Raw genomic sequence first — 22,322 nt, forward strand, 5'->3', positions numbered from 1 at the left:
TTTTTCCCGGTTCAACCTATCAACTCCTCTCATGATCTTGAAAACCTCTATTAAATCCCCTCTTAATCTTCTCTGCTCTAGGGAGAATAATCCTAGTTTCGCTAACCTCTCCTCATAACTAAGGTCCTTCATTCCTGATACCATTCTGGTAAACCTCCTTTGCACCCTCTCCAATGCCCTAACATCTTTCGTAAAGTGCGGTGCCCAGAACTGAACACAGTATTCCAACTGAGGCCTAACCAGCACTTTATAAATATTCAACATAACCTCCTGACTTTTGAATTCTATGTCCCTGTTTATAAAACCTAGTAACCCATATGCTTTTTTAACAGCTTTATCTACCTGTCCTTCCATCTTCAGAGATTTACTTATGTGGACCCCCAGGTCTGTTCATTTGCCCCCTTTTTAGATTGTAGCTTATACTGCCTCTCCTCATTCTTCTTACTAAAATGCAACACTTCGCATTTCTCCACATTAAACCTCATCTGCCACGTTTCTGTCCATTTTACCAATCTAAGTCCTCTTGGGGTCTGGTGCTATCCTCCTCCCCATTAGCTACTTTTCCTAGCTTAATATCATCTACAAATTTGAAAATTGTGCTCCCTATATCCAGGTTCAGATCATTAATATAGATCAGAAAGAGCAGTGGTCCCAATACCAACCCCTGAGAGACACCACTACATACCTCCCTCCAGTCAGAAAAGCAACCGTTTACTACCACTCTCTGCTTTCTGTCTCCTAGCCAGTTCTGGATCCATGTTGCCACGGTCCCTTTAATACTGTGGGCTTCTATTTTATTTATACGTCTCACTCGCTTTGCAAGTGAGAGACCTGAGTTCAATTCCAGGCAGGGCGAAACCTTGGGCAAGTTTCCTTACTCCACACGCCTAATAATAATCCCTCCAAAACAAAACAATAATAAATTGGTCATTTTCAATCTATGACTGTTTGTGGGACATTGCTGTGCGCAATTGGCTGCCGCGTTCGCCCACAAATATACAGTCAATTCACTTTACAGTGTGTTCTGTGAAGCGCTTTGGGACGTCCTCCCGACGTGAAAAGCGCTATACCAAATGCAAGGATTATTATTATTATTATGTGGCACTTTGTCAAATGCCTTTTGAAAATTAAGATAAACTATGTCAACTGCACTACCTTCATCCACCCTCTCAGTCACTTCATCAAAAAATTCTATTAGGTTTGTCAGACACTATCTGCCATTAAAAAATCCGTGTTGACTGTCCTTTATTAAACCATAATTTTCTAAGTGAGATTTATATTGTCCCGGATTATAGTCTCCAGAAGTTTCCCTACTACTGATGTTAGGCTGATTGGCCTGTAGTTCTCAGGTTTATCCTTCTGCCCCTTTTTGTACAGGGGAGAAACATTTGCAACCTTCCATATAAATGCAAGTTGTTGCTGCTGTTGAAGTGAAAAATCTGCTAATGCAAGAGTGCAGAATTTCCTGATAATTGGCTTCAGATCAATGTTCAGTAAACCTGAAGTACATATATCACAATTGTCAAGAGTGGATGCTGTAATGCATTAATAATACAATGCATACGCATTATTCCAGGGGCTGGCCTAACAAAGGATATAAACCAACTACAAACCATATACAAAATGTAACATTATGGTAGGCAATAACTGATACCTGGGTCTGACAAGTGGTGATTTCAAATGATGATTTAATTTGATGAAGAAGTTCCTTTGATTCATTTGACCTCTATTGTCACACCATCGTAGCACAAAGCCGTTTCTTAAATAAGTCCAGTGTCCTGGTCTCGACCGCTATTACTGGTAACCCCATTCCAGCTATTATATACCCTCTGTGTATAAATAAATAATTCCTGGTATCTGCCCTGAAATTGCCCTTTTGCAATTTTGAATCTGAACCCTTTGCTCTCCTGCTGCCTTGGCGTATTGAAAATATTGTTTATTTTCTCTATACAATTTAATTTTGTATCTCTGTAAGTTCAATCATGTATTTTGGAATGTCCTCCCAATGTGAGAGGCACTGGAGTATATAAATGTTAATTGTATTGTATCTTTGAAGCCTGAACAGCCTTGTCATTCTGGAATTAATAGTTCAAATGCATCAGAATTGTCAATAGACAAATATCAAATGTTGCTATTGCCATTCGCAGAATGTAGCTTTTAATCCCTTTTGGAAGAAACAGTTTCAAAGATTGTCAGAATCTCTCATTTCTTGGAAAAGCTTCCACATCGCAAAATGTTCTGTAATTTGAATAATATTGAAGTGGCACAAAAAGCGCAACACCCTTGATAGCAAAATTACCAATATTTCTGAGAAACAAAAAAGTGCCAACTCAAATTAATGTGTTGAATTCCCTTGAGTAAGGCAGTGGACATTCTATTTAGTCTCTAAGGACACGAGGATCCCAGAGATAAAAGCACAGCCTTTGTAACAGACTACAACAGAATGTCAAAGTACCACAAAGAATAAACTTGTATTTTTATTGAGTCTCTTATTATTGCGATACTTCCCTTCTCTTTTTGAATACTGCTATGGGATTTTTAATGTCCACCTTCCCAGGCAAACATGGCTTTGGTTTAATGTCTCATCTGAAGGATTATTTCTCCAAACTCATGCCAACTGGTTTTATAAAACATTATACATTTTTCCCCAAAAATATTTTTCTTATAATGTTTATGAGTGCACTGAATCTAGTAGAGGTAGGCTGATGATGAGGATCAAACTTTATGCTGCAACACTATATTCTTTTCTCAGATCACATTACCAGGTTTCACACCAATCCTGGTCTCAGTAGAGAGAACTACATTTCTAGGCTTGCAGAACTCTGAAAAGTCAACAACAACTTGCATTTATCTAGCACCCTTCACATGGTATAGTATCATGGAGCACTTGACAGTGGCGGAGTCTGACCCAGAGCCAGGGGGAGAGGGAGGGGCAAGGTGACCATAAGCACATTAACAAAGGTCTTTCGGTGGGATTTGAAAGTGGGGAAATCGGGGTCAGGGCGGAGGGATTGAGGGAGAGTGTGCCAGAGTTTCAGGGCGTAGCGGCTGAAGGCACAGCCACTGATGGTGGAGGGGACAAACAGGAGGCCGGAGCCAGCTGATGGTGGAGTGGGTGGGGGGTAAGCAAATCGGATAGGTAGGGAGGTGCGAGGGCATGGAGGGATTGTCACTTTGAGGCATGTGAATAAATTGAAGTTTTTTTTAAAGTTAAGAATCCGATCAATTTAGTTGAACAGCAGAGGTCACCATCACCAGGATACTGTACAATATAGGTGTGTGTGTGTAGGGCTGCTCTGTATTTGTTACTTTGGTCCTGAAGGAGAATTTATTTAGAACCATGTAACCTTGTAACAATGGAATGTAAAGCTGCACTTTTGTAAGAGGTTGTAGGAACGCTGGCGGGATCCCCAAAACCTTCACCTCAGGCTGCAAGTGCAACGAAATTGTGATTTGGCTAAAGGGTTTGATGAAAACAGCTCAGCTTCGATTTTCTGCTTGGTTCTTTAACCTAGAGTACATACTTTTCTTGCATTCGTAGGGATACATGTTCCAGTTCAACATTACATGCAGCACCTGTGGTGAAGGGCAGTTATAATGGAAAATCCATATAGTGTCTAACATCGCCTTGGATGATACATGCAACACCGAATGGATGTTATACCCCGTTGGCCTCAGTGAACCCGTGGAGTATCAAACATGGTTTCCCCCCGACCCTCCACCAACATCCACTTTCCTGCACATTCCTGTTCAGAGACTGAAACAGGCTGTGCAATTCTGAAAAGCATGCAACATTGGGAGTAAATAAAGGTACCAGTCATTTGTAACCGTCACTGAAAAAGACGTTAGACCAATGGGCAGGGTGCACAAGTCATTGATGTGAGCTATCTGTCTTAACAAAGGGCAGCAACAAATTAGAAAGGCCTTTGTGTTAGAAACTTGACAATCTGAAATAACAGCTGAGTGGATTCCTATATGCCGATTTGGCTCACGCAAGACAAGATCAGCGTCCTATTTCTGCCTACATATCTAGAGAATGTATTAATCTATGTGCAGTAGTTCAAATTATAACCTCTACGTAATTATTAATAAATATCTGATTTATCATCTGAGAAAAATACCAGTTGGTAAGCCTGGGATGCATCTCAATTTTATTTGTGCACCAACATATCAAGAACAATGAAAAAATGAAACAAAGATTGCTTTATTCTTGGAAGCTAAAATGCCAGGAGTGGGAGGTGAAGCAGAAATACAACCTGGCTCAACAACATCCTCCATATACAGACACGTTTAACTTCAGCTGTATTGTACAAAAGCTTTGCAATTAATACAGCAACAGCAGCATTTATATACAAAATCAGTATACTTTAGCTGTGATAGGCTACTGAAGAGACGGAAATTAATTGTAAATGTAATATAAAATGACTGTTTCTTTTGCTGCTCCCCACAAGAACATTATATCATGAGAACTTTTCACACAAGAAAATCAATCAAAACAAAACTTCAATGTCATTACTTCCACCAAGTCTTATCTTAAAAAAAAGTTTATTTTGTTCAAAAAGGAAAAGGCACTTTGTGTTTCTATCCAAAATTTGTAGTTTTCGAACAAGGTAATTACAGCATAATGTAGTTAGTAGTCTTATGTTGTAACACTATTGCTTTCATTGTGAGCTATAACTAGCTGAAAACGCATAAAGGCAGTCCGATTATTATGGTAAAGTACAAAAAGTATAATTGAGGTCTAATTTACAATACTCTCTAAATATTTGCTAAATGGTAGTGCTAATTCCATTTTACTGTTTAATTTGTGATTTGCAAAATGGCTAATTGCAATCTCTGAAAATGATCAAAGTACAAAATAAGGGAGTCTGCTCCGTTTTGAACTCCAGCCTGTTTTGCCTTTCCGCTCATTTCTGATATTCCATTTAAAGTTTTGCAAATTCGTCATTAAAACTGAAATCCCAATTAGCACCCGACACCCTTTTTTTTTTGCAAATTATTTTGTGACCATCATACATTAGACTCATTGTTCCACAGTCAATCACTCTCCTACAACTCTGTATCTCTGTACTTAGTTGTTTGTGCTCCATACTGGGTATAGTAACCTCGCTTTGAATGATCTGCTAGTTGCCTGCGATATTCCTCCTCTTCATCGTCCTCAGTGCTGTAACTTCCACGATTGGGATCATGATAAGGTTGCGACGGAGGCTTCTGAGGCTCAGGGGGCCTGGAGCTAGGAATAGAAACAAGGTCAATGTTTATTTGAAGGGATGCAAAAATAACACATGGGGAATGAAAATCAAAGAATGAATGGCTTATTCCATCAAAGAAAATCAACGCTATTGAACATGTCTAGCTAACTAAAATAATTGTACCTGTATATATTTCTCTATTGCCTTCTGCTTTGCCTCCACCCTCATTTTTCTTCCTTTTTATAATTCTCTCACATTATTTATTACTCAAGAGGAAAAGCATCTCACTTATTCTAGGCCTCTGGTAACACTCATCTGTAGGTAGCCACTAGGGGGTACATGTGAGCAGCTTGTGGCTGACATGCCCTTAAAGATTTTTTTTGTGAAAGAGTATCTGAACTCAATTTGACCCTGCCACACCAGGGAAATGTACTTTGCTCTTCTCGCCCCCACCACCCCCTGTCATAAACAATTATACATTGAAAAAGAGAAAGATGGTTTATTTCTCCATAGAACATTGCACAATTGGCACTTTACGCAACTGTTAAGAGTGCCCCTTTTCTGGTGTATTAGTTGCAAAGATCTTTCAGATATTATCTGCAGAAAATTTACAAAGAGAGTGATAAATTGAAACATGGAATAAACAATAGCAGCACAGCAACGTGGTAGAAGATCCAGATAAGTCCAACTGTTTAGCGAAGCACATCAGAGGCCAGAAATTCTCATGTTCTTAAAATTTAGAATGGTGCAGAACATTGGAACAGTCTTACATTCAGTCTGAATTTGCTGGTTTTAGAACCATAAAAGTCAGCAGAGACAGCAGACATTCAGCCCATCGTGTCTGTGTGGCCTCCATTAAAAGCAATCCTTTCAGGCCCAGGTGCCTGTCCTTTCTCCATATCCCTGTAGTTTTCTCGTTTTAGTACTTATCTAGTTGTTGTCCATTTCTTAATGATCCTAAGAGTAAGATATTGCGAATTTTCAAGAGTCTTATCTCTTAAAATGAACATTCAGTCTCCTCTAGATTACCAGATGGACTGGCTGCCTGCCAATGGCTGAAATCTCCGGTCTTGGGATTTGTAAGCGAGGACACAACCAGCACATCTTAACATAAGAATTGCTCAATGAAAAAAACGTCCATCTAGTTTTCCTTCCATCTTCCTGGTGGTCGCATGCACATCTCTCTCGAAATACTTATGTACCATAATGTTATTTTAGTTTTGCACAGTGGCAGTCTGCCTTTTGATTAAATCATTCAGTTGCTCCAACCTTAAGGACAGCAAAAAAGGGAAAAAAAGACTGCACAATGCTGAAAAAAGTTAAAAGAAAAACACAGATTTATTAAAAAAAAGGAACATTGGCAGCAGGATTAGTTTTATATTCGGTGATTTGTTTTGTCACAAATTCTTAGAACAAATATGCTGATAAAATGCGATCACTCCATAAATATTAAAACTCTGTATACTTGAGCATTGCAGCCTTTTCTAAATTCATACTTTATTTGAAGGCTAGTCTTCAATTTGTTTGAAGAGGACAAGGGAGACATTGGCAGTAGGTTAACATGCTAACATATCAACCCCTGGATTTTCTGTTTAAATCCAGTTCAGATTTCCGGCTTGAAAGTCTTACCTTTTCTAACATTTGTGAGTTTTAACCTAGGTTTGAATAATGATGGGCTTAGGTTGCAGCGTACAATTATACTAATCACTGCATTTGATACACAACAACTTGCATTTAAATAGCATCTTTTATGCTGGGTAGCGGCGGATTACTGAACAACGATGTGGTTTGAGAATATAGCCCTTGTCATGTCAAAACGAGTCAATGTGCTTCCCAGGGTTGTTTTTTTCTCCTCTAAATGCTCATCTATAGTCGAATGCAGTAGTCAATTTGTGCATAGTAATGCTCCACAAAAAGCCATGAAATTAATTTTATTTGGATCGTTGACCAGGACCCTGGGAGAAATTTGCATTTTTTTTCCCCGAGTAGTGCCTTGGGATCGTTAACATCCACTTGAACAGGCGGACAGGACCTTGGTTTAACATCTCATCCAAAGAATAGCATCTAGATTATCAACTCAATGTCCTAATATGGGTCTTGAATCCTCAAGCGGCAAGATTCATCCTGGTTCAGTTGGAAGTACTCTGAGGCAGAAAGTTGTGGGTTCAAACCCCGCATATAGTCTAAGCTGACATTTCAACACAGTGGTGCAATTACAGCATATTGTTGGTTCAGTAGAGAAGAAACGCCACATTGTGTCAGCCGGTGCTGTACCTACTGAAGGAGTTTCAATGATACTGTTGGATCCAAGAGTATAAATGTTCCATTCCTCAGAACAGACATCAAGCACTCTCATTAGCAAAACAATTGTCCAAAGTAAAAGAATTTTAATGCAAGTAGTCATTAGAAGTAGAGTATTCTTCTGAACAACCTCCTACCTTGTGGGCTGCGTCCGTGGCTCAGGCTTAGGTAGTTTCACTGGAACAGCATAAATGTCAGGATTTTTCTGAGCAATTTCCATCTGTAAACAGAAAGAGGATGGTCAGCTTGGCGGAAGTTTACCAGGCAGTGAGTTAACTGCCTACACTCAAAACCATACGTTCTTAAACCACTGTACACACCTTTAGATTAAAACTCACAGATAGGGGCACTTACATTCATTCCGACGCATAGGTTATTTCCCTCTAAATACTCAGTTTGGACAGAGTGCCAACTTGGCAATTAATCTTAAAGAAAAGAACTGACCTATTTTTAAGAAATCATTTCACTGCAAAATGTTATTGTCGTCAATGTTTCTCAGGACGGTGCTGAAGTGAAACCTGGATGGATATTGCCATTTTACAAATCCTATTTATTTAAACAAAGGGCAGACAAGCTGGGTGACTATAATAGGAGCCCACTGTTCAACTGATCGAAAATCATTTACTGTCATCATTAAACTCCCACACAGAACCAGTCTGTTCCCAGCAAGTGGGTTTGGGGGTGCAAGACAGGTTGCTGAGCAAGCTTCAACAAGGTCAATAAAGCAATCTCATGCTCACAAGTCCGCTCGATGAACAGGCTGGTTCATCTTGTGAGCTCAAATCACGATAATTAATTGTAACCACTTTCACTCCCCCGGAAACTTCTAAATCTAGCAGATGGCAACAGCACATCATCACATGTGGAGATACAGCATGGAGAAAGTGGAAGGCACAGGAACGGGGGAAAACTAGCAGACAGTAACCACAATGTGTTGCGTTCACAAAAGGCTACAAATATTAAAAACAAATTTGAAAATAATTCATTATTTCTTTTGAGCAAATTACCACTCAAAAGTAATTTGAGTGGTAATTTGCTCAAAAGGAGGTTGCTCTCTCATTAGAGCTGGATGATTTATGGCGAGGCAACATTGGATAGCACACACACTTAAGTCAATCAAAACTCAAAGCTGATTTCATAGCTTTATCCTTCAGAACAACAAAGAATCCCATGAAGACACAAAATCTTTGTGCAATCTACAAGTACAGTATGTCAAAATGTGCAGGCTTTTGTGTACAAGCATTGTTCTTCAGAATTTTACTACTTTCTGCATAGACACTTGTTATTTTCAGGTTATTGCTGTGTTCCACACACACACGCACATATGTACATGAGATTTTCAGGTTATTACTAAAATTCCTTAAAAGGTCAATTTGAATTCTGACAAGGGATCAAATACCAAATGCAAATCAACATTCTATAGAGAAGGAGCTGCACCATTACTGCTTACTCTTGCCATCTGTGCTTCATGCAGTTCCTGCAGCCTCTTAGCCCGAGCTTTGTGGTCCAGTTTCTCAAATATTTTGACTTTGCCCATCACAGACTTCACTTTGCCACTTTGGTCCGGAGCTTCGGTTTCCTGTTCTTCCTCTTCTTCTTGGTCCTCCGATGGAGGAGGTGGTTTGACCATAACTCGGACTCCGTGAGCTGGTTTGGAAGCGACTGGAGGAGGTAATGGCTTGGCTGACGATACTTCCTGACCCCGGGGATGCTCACTGCTGGCAGGGCTCTGGCTGCTAGATTTGGATTCGTATCCACGGCTGGCGTCGTAATACTGTCGAGGGAGTTCTTGCGCTTTGGCCTTCAGATAATTCAAAGAACAAGAATCAATCAGATAAAACTAAAGTTCATAAAAATACAATTTTCCACAGATCATCCCAGTCAAAGACATTCTGTAAGAGAGAAAGATTTCATATTTTATAGCGTTTTTAAGTTGAATGTCTGAAAGCACTTTAAAGCCACTGTGGTCAAATCCAGTTTTCTGTACAACAACAAAATTGGATTTATTTAGCGCCTTTCGTGTCGGGAGGGTGACCCAGGGCACTTGACAATCAATGTGGAATCAATGTGGAGTCCAATTTGTGAGGGGGTGAGGCGGAGGGCCTGCGGGATGGAACTCCAGAGGGTGGAGCAGAGTGGCGGAAGGCCTGCTCACCAATGTGGGGCGGGCGAGGCAGAGGACGTGAAACAGGCTGGAGCCCGTTGAGCGGAAGAAGCAGGCAGGTTGGTAGGGGGTATGAGGTTGCAGAGGTAGGGGGTAGCAAGGCCATGGAGGGCTCTGAAGGTGAGGACCAGTATCTAGAACTATATCCTTTTTGTGATTCAAAGTGTCACGGAGCCTGGGGTGGGAGAGAATATGGGCTGCAGAGTTCTGGATGATCTACAGCCTATGGAGGGAGGAGTTTGTGGAGTCTGTAGCTCAGTGGTTAGAGCACTCGCTTTACAAGTGAGAGACCTGAGTTCAATTCCAGGCAGGGCGAAACCTTGGGCAAGTTTCCTTACTCCACACAGAGCCTAATAATAATCCCTCCAAAAAACAAAAAACAATAATAAATTGGTCATTTTCAATCTACGACTGTTTGTGGGACATTGCTGTGCGCAATTGGCTGCCGCGTTCGCCCGCAAATATACAGTCAATTCACTTTACAGTATATTCTGTGAAGCGCTTTGGGACGTCCTCCCGACGTGAAAAGTGCGATATCAAATGCAAGGATTATTATTATTGGGGAGACTGACAAGCAGGAAGTTTCCACAGTCAAGCCTGGATGTTAAGAATGCGTGTCTGTAGACAGAAATGCAGCACTAATTTTGTGCCAACAAAATCTGACAAGCAATCACAAGGTGAAAGACCTGATTCATTAAACTGGAGACTGTTGGGCGGGATTAAACATTTCTTTAAAAAAAAACTCTTTTCCAATTGAATTATGGAAATCTTTAACATGCATCCAAGGACAGGCAGAAAGGTTCTTGGTTTAACATCTCATTCAAAGAACGGCATTTCTGACAATGCTTCCCCAGCACTGCACTGGAATATCAGATCAGCCTGAGCTCCAAGTCCTCATGTGGATCTTGAACCCACAATTCAGTGAAGCATTGAAATTTTTGTTAAAAATATGAACCTTAAATCATTGTTATATTCTTAGCGCTTTAAACCCTCCCTTGTTACACAGATTTATATAAAGTTGTTAATGTCCTAGACGTAAGACTGCCAACATTCTCAGGTGGCACTTTAAGCTCCAATAACAACGAGTCAACAGAATTATGCTTCAACAGAAAAGAATTACATGTCAAGGCAAAAGCCCTTTACTTATTCATCTGGCTCAATTATGATTCACATTAAACCAGAAAAATGCTTTCCTCAATCATGCGATACCAAGAACAAAATTACTGTCTGCAATAATAGTGGTGAAGTACTATTGGCAGAAGCTATATTAAACCGGAATAGGAAGGCTCTGAAATAATAAAAGTTCTCTGAGAGGGTCTTCAGAGACTCGTGTCTTTTAGATTCTAAGGGCTTATGTAAACCACTCAAGTTTACAACAGTAACTTAAAGTGCACTCCCAGTTATCGTTTAGTCTTCATGACATAATAAGGGTGGAGTACATTTTGGCATTGGTTCAAATTTATATTATTATATTAAGATAAAGCATGATTGCAGCAATTTCACATAAATAATAAAAATAAATAATTCTTGCATTTGATATAGCGCTTTTCACGTCTTCGACGACTCAAAGCGCTTCACAGAATAGATTGTAAAGTGAATTGACCATATATTTATGAGCAAAACACATCTATGTCATCGCAGAATAAGTTTTGGCCACTCTGCATTTCCTGGTTTTAGACCGAAGGGGAGAGAATGTGTATTTCCTATTTAATAGAAAATTGGTCATTCATTTCATAACAGCTAGTGGCATATTGCCATATGCAAATTAGCTCCTACAAAATACAATCATTATATCATGCAGTAAATCCTGTGAAATGCTTTGAGATGTTTTAAAGACATAAGGGTTCTATATCAAGTGCAAGGATAACAACAACAACTTGTATTTATATGGCACCCTTCATGTGGGGTAGAGTCCAATGAACTATTCAAATGAAATAAAGGGTCAATTAGTTTTCCTAAAACCAAATGCTACAATTCAATGGATAGTATGGATCGTTAGCGTCAGTAAGATATTGATAAATAAAGTCCAAATTACCTTTGGTGGCTCCGGACGGAAATCTGGAGGAGGGCTGGAATCTCTCAGTACTTCCCTGCTGCCTGCTCTCCTCATCTGTCCTTTCACTAAAGCTGGTTCCGGACTTGGCCTTCTCTAAAAATGACAGGAATGTTAAAGACGTGATGCTTTTTGCACAATTAAACAATTGTTTTCGTACAAATTGGCTTCTTCCAGCACTGAAGTTGCAGCAGAAATTAAAAGTTAATCCGTACAAATGCTTTCTTTTATATAAAAAAAGTAAAATGTACATTTTTCCTAAATTCTATTCATATGATTATATTATTATGTTAGCATATTATTAATATTATAATATTTCGTGACTTCAAGCAGGTCACTCTCTGGCCACCATTCAAAAAGCACCGTAAAGTCTCCCCAAGGTCAAAGGAAAAGAAGTCTTTCAAAAATACATGGAGAGAGACATGATGTATTAACGTAACAGATGTCAAGTAGCCAGTGATTTACTCAAAATAAACCACTTGCATTGTGCCTGTCACAACTCATTTCATATGTGGCTGGTGCCAAATGGTGGTTTCTTTCTGTGAACTGCCAGTCACCAATGTACTGATGGAGAATATTGCAGAGAGTGCCCCAAGCATCGCAACGTGGTTCTGATGTAAGATAGAAATGAAAATCTGCATTCTTGTGACATCACGTGCCAGCTAAGATCTCACAGACATCCATAAAATAACCGGTTTATGTGGGGGATTGTTGGCCAGGACAACAAGAGAGACACCATTCACTTTTTGAGTAATGTCATGGGATCTTTCACTTCTATCTGGAGGTACAGGTGGTGAGTCCTGGATTTAACGTTGTGTTGCAACGGCCACACCTCAGACAATGCAGCGCTGCCCCAGCACTGGAATATCAGCCGAGATAGACTAGGAGCTCAAAGTCACGATTTAAAGCTTGAATCCACGACCTTCTGTCAAACGTGCTACCAACTGAGCCAAGCTGACACAATAACCATTTTACATTTGACATACAAGGCGAAGTAGGGTGCTGACAGCCAAGCTCATGGCTAAAATAGATAGGCATTCTATTAACTCTCACCTCTTCCAAGTGCACGGGTTCGGATGACCTGCCAACAGCAGGCATACGAGGCTCTTCTGGTGGTTCATCCAGCTCATTGTCAGTGTAGGCTCCTCCCTCGGTGTCCGTGTCGTCATAGTCACTCATCAAGCGGCTGTCACAGCTAAGGTAGTCGGCTCCCATCGCTGACAGGTATGACACACGGTCATCGGGCATCTCAAGATCTTCGTCTCCTAATCCGTCAGCCTAAACCCCAGACAGTTGGCGTGAAGCATTATTTCAAAATGACTGCATGTCCACATCACAAAACCACTTTCCCACCCAGGTCTTTTGAGAGCCTCCAACAAATTTTTAAACTGCAAAAAAAAAAAAAAATTGACGAGCTTCATATCGACTGCTCTGGGTGGGAATGGGAAAAGAATCGCAGCCATGAATTCCTCTTAAGAGCAAGTGATATTCCTTATATTTCCCACCCAAAATGCTCAGAACTTCCCATTGTGTCTGTCCAATGGGAGTCGAGTAGTCCACTTTGATTAATTGTTTGGGTGGGAAAGGGTTAAGGTACAGTCAATTTCTCTTCAGAGCAAGTAGGATTTTCCCAACAAGAAACAGAAATGTCTCATTATAATTTCACCCCTCTGTTGTTCAAAGGCCCTCAATTTATAATCTGGAGCAAGGAATTGATCTGAGTGGCTGCACTAAAGTGTTCTATTCAACAGGGGGAATGGGTCAAGCTGCATTTAACCTGCAGCTTAGATAAATGAGCAATGCAAATAGTGTCCATGCTTAACAACTGAGTGTGCACTCCATGCAGCCAGTTACTTTCAAGGATCATCTTGTGATCAGGCTACAGATCATGGCAACATCACCGTGCAGGACGAGTGGTGAAATTAACAGGTGCACATTACCTGCCAAGACACCATTACATGCAGTGAGCGTTACGCAGTTGTGCGCGTGCATTTAGTAAGCCAGCTGCGGGCGGGAGAAGCTGAAGCCATTGCTCCAGTGAAGAATGTGGTGCTAAAGCTCTCTGGTTAGTGATAGGTATCTGGACACAGTACCACTGATGCCAATGAAACCTCTGGCTGAGAACTGCATAGAGCACAGACTCTGACTAGATCGACCCTCATGGTCCTGACACTATAGGTACTTGCAGATCACTAGGTTTAACATACCACATGGCTTTTTATAAAAAAAGAAATGGAAGAAATATTCCAAGATTCCCTTTCTGCTGAGGTACAATTCCACAGGTGCTGGTTTTCCTCTGCGAGCTCATCAAGTTGCCATTTTCCTGTGTCAACTTTGGTGGAAAGTGTTCGTATCACAACCAAGCTCCATTCAATCTTCTAATCTAACTCCAGCTAATAACCTGACCCTGCCTTATCCCCATATCCCTTAATCCCTTTTGCAATAAGAAATCTATCTATCTCAGTCTTGAATATGTTCAAGGACTGAGCGTCAACATCCCTTTGGGGTAGTGAGTTCCATACATTCACCACCCTTTGAGTGAAGAAGTTCTTCCTCAACTCAGTGCGAAAGGGTTGGCCTCTGATTTTAAGGTTGTGACCCCTGGTTTTAGTTTCTTCAACCAGGGGAAACAATATCCCACTATCTACTCTCATGCCCTTTGATGATCTTAAAGGTTTCTATAAGATCCCCTCTAATTCTTCTATATTCTAGAGAATATAGGCCCAAATTGGTCAGCCTATCCTCGTAACTCATCCCCTTCATCCCTGGTACTAACCTAGTAAATCTACGCTGCACCCCTCCAAGGCAAGTACATCCTTCCTTAAATAAGGAGACCAAAACTGGACACAGTATTCCAGGTGTGGTCTCACCAGGGCCCTATACAGTTGCAGCAAGACTTCCCTACTCTTATACTCTAATCCTTTCATAATGAATGCTAACATACCGTTCGCCTTCCTAATTGCTGCTGCCCCTGCAGACTAACTCTCTGTGATTGGTGTACAAGGACCCCCAAGTCCCTCTGGACACTAACACATTCCAATCTCTCCCCTTCTAAAAAATAACCCGCTCTACTGTTTTTGCTACCCAGGTGGATGACTTCGCACTTCCCTACATTATACTTCATCTGCCACCTACCTGCCCAATCACCTAACCTATCTATGTCTCGCTGCATTTTTTTAATGTCATCCTCTGTGTTGACACCTCCTCCTAGTTTTGTGTCATCTGCGAATTTAGATATATTAACTTTGATGTCCTGATCTAGATCGTTGATGTAGATGGTAAATAGCTGAGGCCCAAGGACTGATCCTTGTGGCACTCCACTAGTCACATCCCGCCAATCTGAAAAGGACCCATTTATCCCTCTTCTTTGTTTCGTACACGTTAACCATTCCCCAATCCACGTTACTATGCTCCCCCCAATTCCATGGGCCCCTTTCTTTTGGACTAACCTATTATGCGGCACCTTATCGAATGCCTTCTGGAAGTCCAAATATACCACTGATCCACCCTTATCTAGTTTACTCGAAATATCCTCAAAAAATTCTATGAGATTTGTCAAACATGACTTCCCTTTTGTAAAGCCATGTTGACTTGGCCTAATTATATTGTGTTCCCCTAAATACTGTAATACCACATCCTTAATCAACGATTCTAAAAATTTTCCTATCACTGATGTGAGACTAACTGGCCTACAGTTCCCCATCTTTTCCTTTCCACCTTTTTTAAATAGTGGTGTGACATTTGCGATCTTCTAATCCATGGGGACTGTTCCAGAATCCAAGGAATTTTGGAAGATCAGACACAAGGCCTCCACTATCTCATAAGCTAACTCAGCTGTCCTAACTCAAAGCCCACACCCGCACACCTTCCAGCAGCAGTCTCTGGGAACCTTGAGTGATTTTTCCTTCTCTAAAGCAGGTGGCACTTTAGCACCCCAACTGAGATGAGTGAGCGTCTCATCAATGTGCCCCAGTGGTATATGTGGTCGTGCTTTTACCCACGAGACCATTGGGGGAGCTGCAGTTCAATTTTTTTCCTCACTGGAGTAACAAACAGAAATTGAAACGCAAGTTTTGTTTTTAAAAGACACAAAGAAATGTGAAGCATAACAAACCTCGTTGGGAAAATCCTAGGTACAAGGACAGGTTTCCAACTTTTAGGAATAAGCTATTGATACATACTGGTTATGTGACTACGGGTAATTAATGAGTGAGTAAATGGGACAGGCTATAGGCAAAATTGCTAGGTCAGCCAAGATCACTGGGTGCACTGAAGCTTAAGAAACTTGCACTTAACTGAAATGCAGTGCAATCTAAATGAATGGATGGAGAAAAGGAGGAATTAAGACACAATGCAAAAAACTTACTCTTATCCAACTTTCTCTTAAGACGAGCAGCCTGTAATTCTTCTTAAATGCTGTCGTCGTTTGCAACACAAACGTGTTAATTGCTGACTAGAACAGCTCAACTTCTAACTGAGATATTAAAAAGAACTGCTACATCAAACTTTTATCTAAAACTAATATGCGGTCATTTCCCTTCATTTAAATAACGATGACAATGGGATCGGTTAAGACCATTTACTGATTTAAATTATGGTACGAGCCATTTTAAAATGTTATTCAAGTTTTCAGGATTATCTCACAGTCACGTGTCATTAATGTTAATGCGCAGACAAATTGGCCCTCAAGGTTTTGAATGAATTTAGCAAACTCTTAGAACTTCAAATACGGACCTTTCCTTCTGAAACCCACACAGCCGATTCTTGATGGTTATTGACCAAATCCTTAAGCATTCCATACCACCCGTCATTGGCAGAATTCAGATCAATGATCTCTAAAGGAGGACAAGAGAAAAATGGTCATTAACATAAGTTTTGAAATTCTATTTTTGCAATGCTCTCGAAATCGTAGTCCAGTGCTAGGGGCGTGCTACACTGTCTAACATGCAGTCCTTCAGATGAGGCATTAAAACTGAGCTCCCATATGCCTTTTGGACGTTAAAGATTCCATTTTCTCCCCTCCCCTCTGCAGGCATTGGATTGATTTTACCTTCTACTGCAGTATGGCTGACACTCTGACTTGTACCTTGCCTAAGTGGCCATTATGACAGTGAGATGCCATTCGACTGCTGCAGGATCACAAATAAACACAATCCCATCCTCACTTGTGTACTTGCTAGCAGCGGCACACACTGGACAGCATTAAGGAGTGGAAACAAATGCTGGTTAATTCTGCCCTCCCTATATTAGGAGTCAACTACCCAATTCTAACTGAGAAATTTACAGCACCGAAAGAGGCCACTGTGCCAGATGAGCCAAGCTGACAGCAAAGCTGTTCTTGGTTCCTATTACAGCATTGTCTTCAAATAGTTTACAGTAATTTCTGTGAAGCTTGTTTCGATGATGTGTTAAAGTATTGCACCAATTGCAAGAATGGCATTGCTACATTACCTCACCAAATAGATTACTGTGGCAAGATAAAGAAAGGGAGAGAAGAGAAAGGGCATTGAATCTGATAAAGATCTGTAATCTATCAGTGAATTACAGTTTCTTACCTGTAAAAAGATGAGTACAAGTTTTCTTTAGCTTGATAGCCTGCTCATGAAGTTTTCGGGAGCTCTTAGTAGAATTTGGAGTCAGTCTCTGCCTCATTGTTTTAACTCCTTGTTTGTTGTCTGGGTTAAAGAAGATCACAATCGGGTACCACTGAGTATAGTTCAGTAGATCCACAGCCTTGGGCGTTACATCCAGTAGAGCATGTTTATCCTGTCCAGGCACAAAAACCCAAGAGGAAATCAGAAGTGCATCACAGAGAAAGACAAGTGCATTAATTCCCCCAGGAAAAGTGTTCCAGTGAGTCAGGGTCATTGTAAAAGAAGGAAATTCATCAGTGAAAAGGCAGAGAGGCTAATGAAGAAAAACATGCAACCTAATTAAAAAAATCCTACAGCTTCCTTAATTGACCAGCTACTTTTAATTTTTAAGCCTTTGATGTTCACTGAATTGCAATAAATTTAACTCAAAAAATTGTTGTTTCTGAGCTGCAAGATCTAAAATTCTGTTGCACTGTTATACAGCGAATGTGTTCAATTGAATCCTGTCGACATACCGTAACAGATTAATCTGGATTTCTGAGTCTCATTTGGTTCCACCCTTTTTTTTGCACAAGCAAATGCTTACATTTAAAAGTGTATAATTGCATTTGAATAAATATCTCACCCACACACACTCCGTCCTTAGTTCTACTTGTATAAATATCATGTAGTATCCAGCCATTCTCTTGATAATTGAACACTTACGAAAGCATTTACAAGAAAACATTCAATGCATTTCTCCGTTAGAATAAATACAGCGAACAGAATCCTGTGACACGCAAAGTAGTTTATAACCAGATTTGCATCCAACAGGATTAGGTAATCACCGGCAGTAGTGAAGCATCAGATATTTTATTTAAATCTAGCGAGTGGCTGATCCAACACTTCACACAGTTAAACTTGCTGAGCCAACAGGCAGCTCATTATTCTGGTGTGTAGCAGGACACTCAGTCCATTGTGTTAAGAGTGCTCTCTATGAACCAAATGATAAATAATTTCCTTTGGGTATTCAATGTAAGAGTCTTGATTTTAAATCTGGAATAATGTGTTGCTGTTTAGTTCCCTCTTATCAAGATCCAAAAACTTTGAAAAGGGTCGACAATACAGCTTTTCATCTGCTGCACTCAACTTGCTGGTAAGAGTTCAATTGCAGGCAAGTTGTTGACAACTGCAAAAATAACTTGTCAACTGGGTTTACTTTAGGAACAAACTGAACTTTGAACAATATTTGTTCCTGTCATGTGTGCTCATTAAAAACAGAATTGCTTTTTTTTAATATAGACAAAAATGCAAACAGCCGTGTCCCAGAGTAACATGTGCTTCCTCCTCGCCTTCCCTCCTCTCCCACTTACAGATTGTTTACTTCAGTTAAAATTCCAGTGGTTTTTATAAAATGGGCAAATGGAATTAGTGATACAAATTCCAACAAGTCCAGTTTTAGATCAGATTGTTTTATAGATGTACTAGTAAGGGAAAATGTTTTCAGTTGAACAAATGCCAGCCCAATTGTGCATGTCAAGCAAATGCCTCCTTAAAACCTAATATAGCAGTGTAAGAAGAGGAATTAGCCGAAATCATGGAAAACTATGTTGAACACTAGAAGTCACAGACACAACAATAATTAGAATGGAACCTCTCACAGGTTGCTCCTTCCCCTGAGATGGATCGTTACTTACACAAATATAAAAGGTATTTTTTTTTAAATGAAGGCAGTTGGCATAGACAGTGACTTGTACACAAATAATTATGTAATCTGTGAACTCTTGTATGGTTCTTGGATGTAATGGTTGGACATTTTAAGAAAGCAAGTTTTTCTCCCTGAAACCAGGCATAAATTCAAACATAGGTTTTAAAATAACAAAGTAATTCAGGGGTCTGTTTCAGAGAAAAACTGCAAGAGAAGAGTTCACTGACCAAGTATTGGAGTGAAAATGCAAAGTCTTGCCACTATCTTACCTCTTCAATGATTTGCCGGACTGTGTTCAGTCTGACCACACCAGTCGTCTTTTCTGCACCTGCATCTCTGGGCTCAGTTTCTGAAGTTTAAGAAGTAAAACACAGATGAACTGTAAATGAATGCTCTGCTAATGTGTTAGGTTGAGCACAGATGACCATCAGGAACATTTGTTTGAACGGTTACTTACTAGCAGGTTTATAAGAATCAGGCAATTCCTTCGCCAACTTATCCATTGCCACATCTGCTATAGGTCCAAAGAGCACCACAGGTCTTTTAAAGCCAGCTACAAAAGGAAGGGTGGAGGAAGGGAAGCAATGTAAATAGTTTGTAGTTACACTACTAAAACATCATTGCAATTATATAATAGTTAAATAATAATCAAATAAAAAGTCAATTCACTTTACAATATATTCCGTGAAGCGCTTTGAGAGGTCTTGAAGACCTGATAAGGATCTGGATCAAATGCAAGAATTATTATTGCAAACAGAACTATTTAAATCACATTAAACTTTGTAATAAGGTTATTTCAAGCAAAGGTTCCTTAGTTGGTTACAATTTTTGAAGAGCAACACATTTGCTTCAGAAAGAGTAGAAAAATATCAATATTATACATACACACCAACAATTAACATTTATACTGCGCCCTTCATGTGGGGTAGCATCTTGAAGATCTTAAATACACCTGTTAAACTCGGAAAATGATCGTTGGTAACTTGGTGAGTAAACAGATTCTTCAGTGTGGCACTGAGCTACACGGAGTAAGGTTTCAGGATCAGGGTGGGGGAAAGGGAAGTAATGAAAACAGTTTGTAGTTACACTACTAAAGCATCATTGCAATTGTATAATAGTTAAATAATAATCAAATAAAAAAAGTCAAATTATGCATTTGTTAAGTGCTTGAAGATGCTACCCCATGGGAAAGCCGCTAAATAAATTCAAGCTGTTGTATTAGCTGATCTCTGCTGGGGTAGTGCAGGGTGGAGATCACGTAGTACACTTCAGCACCACAGGGCTGCGACAAAGAGGGGTTAAGGAAGAGGAATGAGTACAAACAAAATCAAGTAGTGTTCCTCTCTCTTGTGCATTATCTTAGGGCATTTCGCCCCAAAAATATACAGGCAATTAACTTTACAGAATATTCTGTGAAGCGCTTGGAGACACTGCAAAGACGTGATAACACTCTATATCAAATGCAAGGATTGGTGATCCCTGTAGCTTATTGGTTAGAGCACTCGTCTCGCAAACGAGAGGACCTGGGTTTGATTCCGGGCAGGGTGAAACGTTGGGCAAGTTTCCTGACTCCACATGCCTCTGTTCACCTAGCAGTAAGTAGGAACCCAGATGTTAGTCGACTGCAGATCGCTTTTCCAGGGGTAATAATCCCTTTAAAAATAAATAAATAATAATATGGTTGCTCAATCCATGACTGTTTGTGGGACATTGCTATGTGCAATTGGCTGCCGGGTTTCGCCCATAAAAATACAGTCAATTCACTTTACAGAATATTCTGTGAAGCGCTTTGAGATGCCTCGAAGATGTGATAAGGCTCTATATCAAATGCAAGGATTATTATTATTATAATTCATTCACCAATGAAAAATGGGAGTGCAGATGTCAGCTTTATGATAACAAAAACACAATCAGGCGCTCCACATAAGTCAGGAAATAGCAGCGACTCAGTAATCAAGGCGTTGCCATTGGGATTGTGAAGGCAAATACCACTGCCTAAGATTTTTCCTTTTTCCTTCAAGAAATACTGCTCCATTAGTTAAATATAGCACTGAGTTTCGCCCACTTAGGACAGAAGTAAAAGCAAGTGCATCTTTTTCAGCTCTTGCTAAAAATAAGAGTGCCGTTAAAGTAGAGCATGGAAAGCCACCGATATTATTATAGAAATAGGGGAGATAGCTATCCTCAGTCAACAACAACAAGATTCCATTTATAGAGCGCCTTTCACGTCGGGAGGATGTCCCAAGGCGCTGGAGCAAGAATGACAAGCCAAGATTGAAAACTTAAATGTATCAGATTTCACCAATTGTGCAACTTATTTTGACTGAATCTACAACCCTAAATTTTAAACATTTTACATATGCCAAAACAATTTGAGATTTCTACAACTTCCCTGGGCAAAATTCTCTCCTCTCTCCCCCCATCCCCTCCCCACTAATTCATTCCTACTGGGACAGCCATGCCCAAATTAGCTCCCGTGGTCACCGATAAAAATACACTTTATAGTCAATCCTGTGAAATGTGTTGAGGTGTCCCCCAACGTGAAAGGTGCTATATCAAACGCAAGGATTATTTGTTTCATTCCCTATGTGACTGGGTATCCTACAATACATCCATTAGCTGGTTATTCTTCACACGAACCTCCTCCCCATTGTAATTCTGCACATTTTAGCGTAGTCAGCAGATTACCAATTAGTTGGGGTATTGCACCGGGTCCAATTCTGCCTTTATCCGTTGTTCCTAGAAACGTTCCCGGATATAGATCTGGAGCGGGAAATGTGACTAATTTTTGTCATCTTCAAAACAGGGGTGACAAAGCCAATTGTAGCATCATAACTGAGATCAACAAACTCAGCACTGAGCTGGGCAGGATTGAGAGCTACATTAAGCGGCGGGATTGAGAGAGGTTTTGGGAAGGCAAGAGTGGGCAGTGTGTGTTGTGTGTGTGTGGGGGGTGTGTGTGTGTGTGAGGGAGCATATCTAATGTCGAGTCCTGTAGCATAGTGGTTATTATCCATCTTGTATGGTTTAGTGCTGTTGGACTAGTCACTACCTTTACCTAAGCAGGTCTTGGAGGGAGCTCTTATTCTGTCAGAATTATAAGGAATTTGTCAAAATTTAAATTCATTATTTAAATTTAATAATTTTTCTAAGATTATTCCTGTTCAAAACACAAACACAAAACTGAACTGAACTATACCATTAGCCTGCTTCCGCTTTTTCCTCTCCTTTCACATCCCCACTTCCAAACTCTCCACCATTTTTTTCCGCCCCTGGAAAAAGCTTTCCCCTCTCCCCCCCACCCGAGTCTCTCACAAATGCTCTCACTTCC

At 40.3% G+C, this 22,322-nt stretch overlaps 1 protein-coding gene across 5 annotated transcripts in view; it reads right to left on the reverse strand.

Annotated features, from left to right (window-relative positions):
• Positions 1-4,188: 4,188 nt before the first annotated feature.
• The window catches only part of tjp2a (tight junction protein 2a (zona occludens 2)), an 87,630-nt gene continuing 69,496 nt past the window's right edge, over positions 4,189-22,322 (reverse strand). For all 5 annotated transcript variants that reach the window (XM_007892654.2, XM_042332703.1, XM_007892652.2 and 2 more), the window contains exons 15-23: positions 19,449-19,544; positions 19,261-19,340; positions 17,266-17,476; positions 16,445-16,545; positions 12,764-12,988; positions 11,693-11,806; positions 8,944-9,294; positions 7,631-7,713; positions 4,189-5,233 (exon numbers count right to left, since the gene is read on the reverse strand). In XM_007892654.2, the coding sequence (XP_007890845.1) occupies positions 5,050-5,233; positions 7,631-7,713; positions 8,944-9,294; positions 11,693-11,806; positions 12,764-12,988; positions 16,445-16,545; positions 17,266-17,476; positions 19,261-19,340; positions 19,449-19,544 (1,445 nt within the window). In that variant the 3' untranslated portion in view covers positions 4,189-5,049. The remainder of the gene's footprint in view (positions 5,234-7,630; positions 7,714-8,943; positions 9,295-11,692; positions 11,807-12,763; positions 12,989-16,444; positions 16,546-17,265; positions 17,477-19,260; positions 19,341-19,448; positions 19,545-22,322) is intronic.

Source organism: Callorhinchus milii, unplaced genomic scaffold (assembly GCF_018977255.1).
Source record: "Callorhinchus milii isolate IMCB2004 unplaced genomic scaffold, IMCB_Cmil_1.0 Scaffold1, whole genome shotgun sequence".
Lineage (NCBI taxonomy): Eukaryota > Metazoa > Chordata > Chondrichthyes > Chimaeriformes > Callorhinchidae > Callorhinchus > Callorhinchus milii.